The sequence below is a fragment of the Neomonachus schauinslandi genome, chromosome 5, assembly GCF_002201575.2.
Source record: "Neomonachus schauinslandi chromosome 5, ASM220157v2, whole genome shotgun sequence".
NCBI classification, from domain to species: Eukaryota; Metazoa; Chordata; class Mammalia; order Carnivora; family Phocidae; genus Neomonachus; species Neomonachus schauinslandi.
The window spans coordinates 48,923,742-48,936,922 of NC_058407.1; the positions used below are offsets into that span (position 1 = coordinate 48,923,742).

The window sequence follows — 13,181 nt, forward strand, 5'->3', positions numbered from 1 at the left end:
GCTTTAAAAGAAGTATATGGAGCGCCTGGATGGCTCATATGGTTAAGCATCTGCCTTTAGCTCAGGTCATGATCCCAGGGTCCTGGGACTGAGCACCGCATTGGGCCCCCTGCTTGGCAGGGAGCCTGCTTCTCTCTCTCGCTCTACTGTTCCCCCTCCTTGTGTTCTCTCGCTCTGTCAAATAAATAAATAAAATCTTTAAAAGAAAAAAAAGAAGAAAAAGAAACTTTAAGAAGTGTATCATATGTACCACATACAAACATTAAACATTCACCACTCACCTGCAAATTCTAAAGAAAATTCCAGAAAGACATAGTACAAGACTAAGATAATTTACCAACTATTACACTGAGTCTTTTAATGGGGCTGATAGGGGTGGGAAGCAAGTAAAAAACACTTACCATTTGACAGCTAAATTCTGTACCTCTCCATTTTTATCTTCCAGTAACTTCAAAATCATTTTCACTACTTTCCTTTCACTGTCATCATCCAACTTGATGGAATCTTTCTGCAGTTCTGTCATCAAATCATTTGTAGCCATAAACCTATCAAAAAATTAAATTTGTTGATTATTTCAATTTTTAAGCACAAAGATGTCTTTCAAATACAATGCTATCATCCTTATCTAACTAAGTCCTAACAAACTCTCTTAAATAAGGAACCCATCACTTTAAATTATCTTCCCCAGGTCAGTCCTGTTTTAAGTTACAGATAGGATCTACTGTGAGTGTTCTTTCATTCTAATTAACTGTATCATTGCTTTTAGGAGGAGAAAAGCTCCTCTTCACTTTTTCTTTGCATGTGATTTGAATTTTATCTAGGAAGCCTTTAACGACGAACATCAAGAATACCTTCCTATATAATATTCTGTGTTGGGATCAAGGGGCAAGGGTCACATATTAAAAAATTACTGGGAAATTTCCGGGCGCCTGGGTGGCTCAGTTGGTTAAGCGACTGCCTTCGGCTCAGGTCATGATCCTGGAGTCGCAGGATCGAGTCCCACATCAGGCTCCCTGCTCAGCAGGGAGTCTGCTTCTCCCTCTGACCCTCCTCCCTCTCATGCTCTCTGTCTCTCATTCTCTCTCTCGCAAATAAATAAGAAATTTAAAAAAAAAATTAAAAAAAAAAAATTACTGGGAAATTTCCAAAATACAAATTCTCAGCTCTACCCCAACTCCCATCACAAGGTTATCAGATGTATTTTCAAAATGGTGAAGAGGCTATTCTAGAACGTATTTTCATCTGACATCCAGCCTCCTCCCCTTAAGAACTACTGCCAAAGACAAGTTTAATACTTAATAGTCTTAACAAAAAACCCAGAGTGATCGTCTAATCTCAGCTTTACATGAAAGGGTTGAATAGGAGACAAAAATGAGGTAAACAGACTCTCAGATTTTTTTCTCATATACCTCACCAGACGATTCATTGTTTTAAAAGTATTTTCTCAAGAGTAACAGATAATCACACTATGAAATAAAGCCCCCTGTTTGGAGGCCAAATGAATTCTTCCCCTAATTCTGGCTCTTCTCTACCTACTGAAAAAACCTAACTGCAGTAACAACTACTTAAATGCCTTCTTCTTGTATCTGAACCAGATCAAGTTTGAGTAAAAGTGTACTATTTATATTACATACAGAAATATCAAAATCTGTGTTTAAATCAATTAAAAACCACTAACTATTGGAGCTGAAATGATAAATAGCTATGCAGACAGTCTGGCAATACAGGCGATGAACTATGTGGTAAGGATTGGCAAAACAACTTACCGATTTACGAATTCATTATTTGTTATCTAAGGAGTTGATATGTTCATTTAATGCTAATTTGGCAAAGTTTTAAACTACAATGCAAGCACAATTCTTACCAAGTTTTGTGAAACTGCTTATAAAGTTGGTATTCAAATTGGGATTATACAAGGTAAAGCATGTACTTTTTTTAAATGAACATACTTGTAATTGATAGCCCCTCCCCATTTTATATGACAAATGAAATTAAAACCACACAATATTCTAGAAAATAAAAAACTGAGTAATAGCGCACTAATGCAGGAATTCTACACACAAAACATTAAAATATCTTAACCATTTTACTTCCATAAAATCATGAAATAAAACCACAGTAGTTAGGACTTCTAAAGACCCCTGAAATGCTCATCACCTGGTTGAAGAGAACATGGCCATTAATTTAGGTAAAAAAGCAAATAATCCCAATGCAAAAAGTTGTTTTAGGGTTGTGAAGGGAGTCTACTGGTACACAGATTCTTTCCTTTATTTACCACTTATTTATTCATTGCCTATTATGCTACAAAGGCTGGACTATGAGCAAAGGATAGATAAAAAGTAAATAAACGTTGGCTCCTGACCTCAGAGAAGTCTACTAATTTTCAAAAATCTATGATCAATGCAAAACCACAAGATATTACCTCACACCAGTCAGATAGGCTAGTATCAAAAATACAAGAAATAACAAGCATTTGCAAGGATGTGGAAAAAAGGGAACCTTCGTTCCCTGTTGGTAGGATGCAAAATGGTGCAGCCACTATGGAAAATGGTATGGACGTTCCTCAAAAAATTAAAAATAGAAATACCACATGATCAGTAATTCCACAACTGGGTATCTGCCAAAAACAAAAACAAAACACTAATTAAAAAAGATACATGCACCCCTATGTTCACTGCACCATTATTTACAATAGCCAAGATATGGAAGCAACCTAAGTGTCCTCTGACAAATAAATGGATTAAAGAACAATGGGATATTTTATGGAATAGCCACAAAAAAAGAATGAAATCTTGCCATTCTCAACAACATGCATGGACCTGGAGGGTATTAAAGGGGATTAAGAGGCACAAACTTCCAGTAATAAAATAAATGGCAGGGATTTTGTATGGTGACTATATTTAGCATGGTGAGCACTGTGTAATGTACAGAATTAGAATTGTCAAATCACTTTGTTGTACACTTGAAACTAATGTAACATTGTATGTCAACTATACTTCAATAGAAGTTTTTAATTTTAAAAAATCTATGACCAATGGTTAAACATTTTTTAAAGCTGAAATGAGCCCCAGTAAAATTAGCAATAGGTTACTTTTAAAAATGAGAAAAAATGGATTGAGACAGTATTAAGTTATACTGAGTTACTTTTTAATGGTGACCCCCAAACAGAAAGTTCTAAGAATTTCTTCTGTTAATTTGATACAAAAATTTGCACTATAAAATCATCCTGTAAGAAAAGTTGTTTAACCAGCTAAAAAGCTGTCCATGGCAGATTCAAAAGCCAATTTGTAAAATGTCTCTTAAGCATGTAATGTTCTATGCATGGTGCTAAGACATAAGCTGATAAAACAGACTCAGTCCCTTCCTCCTAACCTTTTCATCTAATATGGCAGACAGACAGGTAAATGGACAAATCTCAATCTTACAGATTTTTAAAAATACTCAAGGACATTTGACACTGATCACACCAAGAACCGACAGTTTGAATCTCAAAGGATTAACAGCGGTGTGCATGGGGAAAGCTGGTTTGGAATTTTAAATTTTTATTTTTGTCTATGTCGGGGTGGGGGCGGTGGCGGCTGCAGCAACAATGCTGAGGGACATAACCCTTTTGAGTGAAGGGCTAAGAAGCAGTTAAGTGTGGCTGGGACATAGGTAGGTAGAAAGAAGCCTAACAGGAAGAAGATGGAAATGTAGGCTGACGTCAAGATAAGAAAGATCTGACTCTGTAGTGAGAACCTAGTATGTATGTATCAGGTACTGTGCTCAACTCTATACAAACAAGAGATGGCAAAAGCAAACAGTTCCTGCTGTCTTGGAGCTTACAATACAATCAAAGAGAGACATATTAGTTTTAAAAACTACATATATGGGTTAATTGTATATGTAATTATGAACAGAGATAAATGCTAGGAAGGGAAGGAAAGGGATAGGGCACAAAGAAAACTCAATGGTGTAATAAAGTAACCTGATGCAGATTGCACTGGGATTTGAGCATCAGGAAAGACTGAACTCTGAAGCATGGGCAGGAATTTTTTTTGGGGGGGGGGGGAGAGCAAGTAAGCAAGGGCCAAGAGATTGAAGAGATTTGGGGGTCTTATTGGGATTTTAGTCTTTTTTCTAAGAGCAATGGGAAGTTACTGAAAGGCATCTGGGTCAGAGATGGGCAGTACACCAAAATGATCAAATGTGCATTTCAGAAACGTTACTCCAGCCTACACTATGGTCAGAGCGTAGAAAGAACCAATCTTCATTTAGCCAAAATGAATGGAGAAAGTTAGGAGGGTTACTGTTGCAGTCTAAGTGCGAAATGATGGTAGCTACAATTAGGGTTATGACCATCTATGGCGGAAGAAAAATGGACACAGAAGCAATTCTCATTATTATCAAAGTTAATGCCTTCTTGTTTCAACTCACATACTGTAAAAAGTATCCTCTTCTCTATCTAGTGCCACATCATTTGCATGTTTGTGTTTTTTGTTGGTAATGTTGCTGTTAAAATGACCCCCAAGCATAGTGTAGTGCTTCTAGTATTCCTACGTACAAGAAAGCTGTGTCTTCCAGAAAAAAATACATATATTAGATAAGCTTTTCTCAGGCATGAAGTGATAGTGCTGTTGGCCATGAGCACAGTGTGAACGAATCAACAACATATATTAAATAAGGCTGTCTTTAAACAGAAATAAAAACAAGGTTATGAACCGATCAAATATGAAAATGCTATGACTAGAGGCTCACAGGAACCTACCACCGTATTTCCCCTATTAGTAACGGCTCAGTATTCAATGTTCATGGTAACTTGATAGTACTACCTACTGAGAATAATAAGAACCAACTATTTGAGATTTAAAAGGTTAAAATAAGTCTTTGAAATGGATTAGATATGGGGATGGTAAGGGATGAGTTAGCAAACGGACAAAGCAGTAGGAGGAAAACCACAGGACTTGGGTGTTACAGTCAGGTATGTACCCCTTCCCGAGTCTTACTGTTATTTAGCAGCCACTGTCGTATCAGATGGTTCAAACACTCACCTTACAACTGGAGAAAGGATTAATAAACCTGGCTCAACCACAGACTACACAGAATGGCCATTCCTTCTGATCCTAATCAACAAAATCTCAGCAATAGTCAAGATGTTAACATCATAAATCAATGATGCCCTGCAGCCCAATTTCATCTGCCCTTGGTCAAAAGGGAGGACTAAGAAAGAGAAAAAACAAAAACACAAAATAACAGTAGCCCTGCAGTCCAGGAACTGATCTAAGGCTCATAGCTATATCTGAATGTTACTCCAAACTGATCTGATGCTTACAATGAAAGCGTATTGTTTTCCTAGAACATAAACAACCTCATGGAACATCAATTTCAGACAAGTTCACTTAACACAAAATACCAAACACACCTTCCACTCTAACTCATTGACTGCTACTTCTTCACCAATTACAGCTTTTCCTCTGCTTTAGTTTTCCCCTCCTCGTATTAAGATGTCAAACAATGGAACTGCCCCACTTTCCAACAATCCAGTGTGAAACTCCACTTCCTTAGACCCTTCCCAAAACTACCCAAATGAATAGGTCCTACCACTCTTTAACTGAGACCTCCCATAGTGTGTCTTCTCTCTCCCTCACCATAATGGTAATAAATCCAACTTGTGTCAAGGATGCCTATGTAAGAGAATTTCAAGAAGGAAAAAGTAATAAACAGTGCTTGCATATCAAATAGATAAGCAAACAAAATATCCACTGAATTAGTTACATAGAGCTTGTCAGAAACTTGGGGAAGAGTAATTTCAGTGATCTTACGTGGGCAACAGCTAAGTTTAGAGTTCATCTTGTAGTCAATGGGAATTAGTGGGGAAGGCAATGATCAGCTGTGATATTTAGAAAGAAAATTCTAATGGAAGAGTTACCAAAGACTGGATTAAAAAGAGGACAGAGACAGGAAGGCTAAACTTTAAGAAATACCCATCAGGGAATTCAATGAGAAAAAGGTAGAAGGGTGACATCAAGGTTTTCCAACTGGGACATTTGGTACATGGTAATGCAATGGGACAAAATAAAAAAGGCTTAAGGTGGGAGAGAGAAAAGTTAAAATGTTAACTTTCAAATTTCTACGGCAGTCCCAGGTGGATATAACCTACTGGCAGTGCCATCTCATGTATTCAATAAATATTTTGGGAGTACCATCATTAGGAAGTGTGCCAGGCTCTGCAAACACAGTTATGAACAAGACAGTCATACGACAGAACTTACACACCTGGCTTATTCTACTGGACTGAAAGTTCCTTGAGGGGAGAACTTATTCATCATAAATCCAATTTAGAGATGTGCAGAAACAGTGGTAGAAATAGATACCTTGTATTGCACAATGAGCAGTCTCACAACCCTTCCTCTCATACACAAGCACAATTTTACCCTTGTTACTAACAGACATCTAAGTGATACGGGCCAACTGTACCATCTAATGAGCTAATTATCTTTCAAAAAACTCATACACACACCACCACCATCTCATTTTTTCTCATTTATTCCCTTGGAGTATGAATTTAGGATGGTCTCAATATTGTTCATGTAAGTAAAACTAATTTTTAGCCCTCTTTCTTCTTCCCAGTTTCCTCAATGAGGTCTTTCTTCAGTGGTGAGCCTTAATCATTGCTGATAATCAGTGTTAGCAGTACACCTTTATCACGTAAGTGAAATCCAGTAACTTACGGCCATCAACCTGCAAAGTACTTAAAAGGTGCCCAGAAATCACCTTCCTAAGCTCTACAAATCTATCTCCTCTGATTAAACTTACTTTTCTTCAAGCACAAGTAGTACAGAGAACTTCACTAGTATTTATTGTTACATTATTATAAATGCCCATAGGGTACTTTCAGGTATGTTACAGGCTCTCTAAGGTCCCTTCCAGCTCTGAAAGTGCAGAACTCCGATTTTTAGTAGCATTTTAAAGTTTCCAAGAAAAAAGTAACTGCTAATATCCAAAACACATACATACATACATAAATTTGGTAACATAAACTGTTATCAAGCTAGGAAATTCTGCAATGCAGTAAATTATTTTAAGATTGTATCAAATGGTATTTAAAAAAAATAGACTGGTAGGTTTTTACAATGGTTTCTGGAAGAAATGTCCCAAAATCCTTACACGCTTTTCTAACTCTGTAATTAAAATCCAACTAAAACTAGCAGCACCTGGGAACCCACAAAGCCAAAACAGTGGAAGATTCAGTTCAGTAAAACAAGGTCCCTACCCTCAAGCAGTTCCCTAAACAATACCCCCAGCTCCAGTCAAGATTATCTACTTGTATAGTGAGCTTTCCCGCTTGCACTAGTTTTCTCTACCTACAAGTTCAAGACCTAGCTCAGGTGACTCCACAAATATGAATCTCCGTGCTTCCATCTTCTCTGCCATTTAAGGCTAACAACTACATATTGCTCTGGGTTCTTCATCTTTTTATAAAAGTGTCTTCACTATTCAACAAGCATGTAAATACTACTGAGGGCAAGCACTAGATCGTGACCATTCTGTAGTCCCTTCTCAGGGAATTATTACAAGTGTCTTCTAGCACAAAATATTCCATAAGCCTAAGAGGGAACTGAAATTTAAGTTCTTAGTCTTAATGTCCCCTAGTCAAAACCCTGGAGAAGTAACATAACATGGTAGTTAAGAGTTCATGTTCTGCGGTTGGGGTTTGGGGTGGTCTGGAAATCCCAGATCTAATGTCTAACTCACCTTGGGTAAGTACTTAATTACCACCACCACACCTCAGTTTCCTGGACTGGAATACAGATTGTTAGTATCCACTTTATACTAGACTTATGAGGATAAACAGGATCAAGTATATAAAGTTGACAGTAAGCATTAATGTTAACTACCATGTAGATAAAGATAGAACAGTGGTAAATTTTCTTCAGCTCTTTATTCCTTGGAAGACTAAAGTATTCAGTTGGTGGTGAAGCATATGAAAATAAAAGGAAAACTTCAGTTACCTCAACCCACTCAATTTTCAATGTTAATATTCATAAATAGAGCATTCACCTGGTTCATGCACATTAAAGTTTTCATTCTGCTATCTACAGAATGACCTATGTACTAGTAGTAAACCTTAAAATACCACCTTCAAAGAGTACAGAATACTATAACATGAAAGAAAAAGGACGTTAGATGTCCCCCCACCAATAAATTGAACCCATGATTTAAATCCTACAAAATGATTCTTTAAAAATGCTGACATCTGAAAAATTTGAAGCCTATACCCATTTCTTTACTTTACTTTATATGAATGGACTATGTAGTTATCCAGAGACCTAAAATTTCAGCCTATAACGGACCTTTTGTAATCACCCATGTACAAGTCTCTCAAAGTAAAAATTTAATCCCAAATTAAGTAGCCTGTCCAAGATCTCACAAACAGTTCACAAGAAAGAATCCTACTAGACTAGAACACATGACTAGAGCCCATATTTTGTGACCAGTAAGTAGGTCATATTCTCTTTGGATTCTACCATGAGAGGAATACTTTTTTTTCCTTTTAAATATATTATTGTTTTCATCTCCCCTTAGCACAAGTACAGTGGTTTGCACTATTCTATAATATTAACTCTGTCCTCAAGATCTTTGTTAGCAGGTATTTGAAAACAGGTAGCAACAAACTGTGATATTTACACCAAAATAAACAAATTTCAAATGAGAAAGTAGAAGGCATAATTTTAAAATAGAACACATATATTCAAATAAATGCCTACACTGAAATTATACAGAAAAATGTTCAAAATACTTGACTTCAAATACTATTTTAATCTCTTAAATATCTGTAATTTAATATACACAGTACTTTAGTTCCAAAGACTTGTCTGTTAACTGGATGGCTTCAGCATACTACAAGTCTTTAAAACACAGTTAATAAAAATATCTTAACAATGCCAGATAACTGAAAGTCACTGTTTCTACAGTTATCTTCTTCATCAACTATTAGAAATATATCAATATTACACTTTTGGAAGAACAATCCTCCAAGCAATGTTTTGATTTACTCTAGCTGAAACTGGTAGATAATTCTTACCAAGTTCAACACTGACTACAGCTTAACATCAAAGTATTATATCTTTCATATAGTTTATTTAAAAAAGAAAACACAACATCATGTATATATTATCTTTACAAAAAATTTAAATAGCTTGAGCCAAAAATCACATATGCAGTACTAACACGACTTGATTTGTTTATTCTAAGCGTATTACCCATACACAAGTCTACCTAGTTGAACAAAATCATGCTATTATAGTATTATAGCAAAGTGCTATCTTTAGTATGAAATTGTTAGTTAGTACTTTTACAGAATGAACCAAATTGACAGAAATGGGAAGGGGGGGCAATCACACCACACACTCTACATAGCTGGAAGGTTACATATATAACCTTTATATATATGTATATATCCCACTCAAATGTGTATTTAAATTTCAGTGTCTTGCATTGAGAGCAAGCAAAATTCCCAAAGGGAAGTAAACAGCATTCTAATCCTTAAAAAACACGCACACACAAAAACAAAAGCAAAACTTTTATTTCCTCCAATAAATCTTGATTTTGATCTACACAAATCTAAAATACCAAAATAACCAAAACAAACATGTCTCTTCCAAAAAGTCACAACACTAAAATCTTTGGTATTAGCAAACTGGATTTTTAAAAGTTTCAAATGCAATACCCAACAACTCCCTAGGTAGCAAAACTTTGTAAAACTCATTTCTGGCTTTGAAGTCACAGAACCAAAATTGTATTTCACTGACCATTTTAATACACCAGCACATCAATTTTAATGAGGAACACAATCCTTACATTTTTCATGCTTCTCTTTTCACAAACAGGAAAATCTCTTCCTAGTAGACGAGGTCTGAACATGTTTTCAGGTGTTAAAGGGTACTGCTCATACATACATAAATAAAACAAAACAAAATAAAATAGACTTCAGCCTCAATTTTAATTGAAGGTATCTGTTCTTTCATTTAAAATGCTCACAAAATACAACCACCAAGCCTTAGAGAACAAAAGAAGTATCAAAGAATAAAAAAGCATTTTTTTAGATTGGGAGCTTATTTATTTGTGATGGGATAGGAGGTGGGAAGGAAGGAATGTAGCCACCACTGTAGTACAAAAAAAAGGGGGGTGGGGGACCCAGATAATCCGTGAAAATATAACAATTCTTCAAAATGCATGTTACCAAGGTTTGGAACGGACAGTACAAGTCTCCTGGAACAGAACTGCTATAATAAAGCCTCATATTCACCACCCTCATTTTTGAAAACTTCCATCAATAAGATCCATTTGCTTCCTTTACTTTTTAGTTTAAGGTTCAGGAATTCACCTTTCTGGCAGTAATTTTGAATATAAGGAAATGAGAATGAAACCCTGAATCTCTGCTTAGTTTTCACCTGACAAGGAAAAATGACAGAGATGCTGGCGGGAAAACCCTGCGAGTCAAGTTTCCTCATCCTGGCTCCCTCCCCACCCCACCCCCTTCTTCCCACCTTCACGAAAGGAATTGTCCAAAGAAAAAGTTTATAACCCAATCCGTGGAAAGCTCAAATAAAGCAAATCATTCAAGCTGAATGCACCTAGGCCCACTCCCATCTGCGGGAAAAAAGGCGGCAGCTGGGGCCCGGAGTGGGCAGCGGCAGCAGCCTCAGCCCTAGCAAGCAGGGCGGCCTAGCGCTTAAGGCGGGCTGGCCGGTAGGCCCGGGCCTCCTGGTCTCCAAGCCTAGAGCAACCCCCTTCCCCACAATGGTGGGTGATTTTGCCCCTTCACACTACCTGGGACACGAAAATCACGTCTCGGGATTGGGGGTGGGGAACAAGGAATGCAGTGGAGGCGTCTGGGGACGCAGAAGGGGCCTCGGACCCGCGGCGGGCAACGGCCTAGAGGAAAGAATGGGGGGAGGGGGTTGGAAGGTGGGAGAAAAAGGATCCTGCGGGATCAGGGAACGGAGTGGTGGGCCGGAGAGCTCGGGAAAGCACACAACCGGCTAAGGCCAAAGGGGTGGGGCAAGGCCTGTGTGAGGGCCAGGGCCGCGGATGGGGGACCCCAAGGTGGGTTTACGGTCGGATTTCGGCCTCACCTGAAGTCCTTGTCGCTGGATGTCATTTTTTCCAGCAAATTGGAAATGTGGTACGAGGCGCTCGCCATGTTGACGGCCTCGATCCCGCCCGCTGGCGTTGCTGGTGCTGCTGCCCGCTGCCGCCGCCGCTGTTGCTGGGGCTCCTCCTCTCGCTCGCGGCGGCTCCCGCTTCCAGGGTCGCAGCGCGACGCCGACGCTGACTAGGGAGGTGCCTCGACGGGCTGCCCCCTCCTCGGAAAGGCGTGGGCCTGACCTGGAGGAAGCAGAGACTGCGGGGTCGGCCTAACGACGGCGCTGCTCGCTGGAAAAGGAGCTCATGGGCAGCGAGGAGTACAGCAGGGCCTCTCCGGGGAGCCAGACACCTCCACTCGGGTCGGTCTCGCTCCCACTCTCTCCGCACTCGCTCCCTAGGGCAAGAGGCCAAAACCCGCCTCCTTCACTCGGGGGGCGGGGGCGGCAAACGCGGGACGCCACGGAAAGCCGAGGTCAGGGTTCACGGAGGTCTCCCCACGCACGCGATAGAGACGCTAGGTAAAAGGCAATCGTGTTGGCTGAGGCCTCCGTCAGTCTTCGCGTGAACCGCCTTTCAGGAGGCATGACAACGACCGAAAGGCGCTGTTCTCGCGAGACTTGAAAGCGACGGTTAAAGGACGGGGGGGTGAGGGGGACAAGCGTGCTGTAATCTGAGAATAACTTGCTTTTTTTCCGTATGACAATAAAGGAAAGGTTTACGATTTTTAAGGAGTAGAAGGCCAGGGAGTAATGCTAGCTAAGGGGTAGCGTGGGGACCAACATAAGAATTATTAGAAGGAGCTTTCATTCGAATAGGACGCGTGGCCTACTTTGCCTTCACCGTGAAATAATGTTGCCACGTGAAAACCACAAATCCCAGAATTCAGTCGGGGTGTTTCACTGGGTCAGGATGTGATTGGCTGAAGGAACTTGTAGCGTCTTCTTTGGCTCCCGTGAGAGGAGTGAATGCTGGGATTTGTAGTCTAGAGAGTCAGTTGTGGCGGATAAAACCTTTAGGTCCCCGCGTATTTGGTTTATGCCGCGTATTCGGATTTCCTCTTTCAGCCGGTTTTGCTGTTGTGGGATGTCTGCAGAGCTAGGCTGCTGCGGTTTGGGCAGGCGCAATGCGGATCAGTTAGTGTTTTTGGCAGAGGATGTAGTAGAGACTTATAGCGCTAATCCTGGAGAGTGATGGTAGCCTCATCCTCAAGGCAGCTGAGTCTCTGCTGGGCACAGTCCCTCCGTGCATTAAAGAGCTCCCTAAAGCAAGGACGGCCACGACTAATGATTGTATTCGGACCTTCTCGTTTTATTCAGAGTAGCTAAAGGACTACCCACTGCAGTTAGCGCTTGTGGATCTGTTAATCCTGCAGCTGTATTTGATTGTTCCCGGAGACATACACACACAGCAGTGGGAAATCAGATACCAAATCATTTGTTTTAGTGCCCACTTTTTTATCTGTTTGATTGGAATTGGAGCTAGCTAATAGGCCTTCCTAAAAGAAGAAAGAGAAAGCCCAGTCAAGAGAGAAGGAAAATTCTGTCCCAATCTGTTACTGCTCCTGTTAAACAAACAAACAGAACACTTAGAGAGCTCCTTTCTTCCAAATACTAAATCTGGCGTTTCTCTACTGTTCGTTTCTATAGTTCCCAAATGTTACTGAGTGTCTTCTAAAAGCCAGGCACTGTTATAATTAATAACAGTTAAAACAGATGAAATGTGATCCGGCCTCATGATTCATACCTAAATTTCCCCTCATTACCCTTGTTTGCCCCCATGTATCCTTTTACTTTAATACTGTTTCTCCCCAGTAATACCATACCTCTTCACTCATTTTACCCAAGTCAGCCATCGTTAGGTTCCCAGAGAGCTTCATCCATAATTAACTCCCTTCTGCTCTGAACAACCTTTCCACAATATTTAATATAAACTATGCACATGCATGTCACACACAAACAAGCTGGTCACTTATCTTGTGTGGACCCCAAGGCTTAAAGTCTTAGTCATCTGGTGATAACCCCTTTTTTTTAAGCCTGAATCCAGTCAGACGC

The 13,181-nt window shown here is 39.6% G+C and overlaps 1 protein-coding gene across 2 annotated transcripts in view; it reads right to left on the minus strand.

Moving 5' to 3' along the window:
* Positions 1-11,513, minus strand: part of CAND1 (cullin associated and neddylation dissociated 1) — a 42,398-nt gene extending 30,885 nt beyond the window's left edge. The window contains exons 1-2 of one of the 2 annotated variants that reach the window (XM_021678679.1): positions 11,118-11,513; positions 402-545 (exon numbers count right to left, since the gene is read on the minus strand). In XM_021678679.1, the coding sequence (XP_021534354.1) occupies positions 402-545; positions 11,118-11,185 (212 nt within the window). In that variant the 5' untranslated portion in view covers positions 11,186-11,513. Of the gene's footprint in view, positions 1-401; positions 546-9,840; positions 9,903-11,117 lie in introns of those variants that run through there. The other variant, XM_021678680.1, reaches the window with a different exon arrangement.
* Between the last annotated feature and the right edge of the window lie 1,668 nt (positions 11,514-13,181).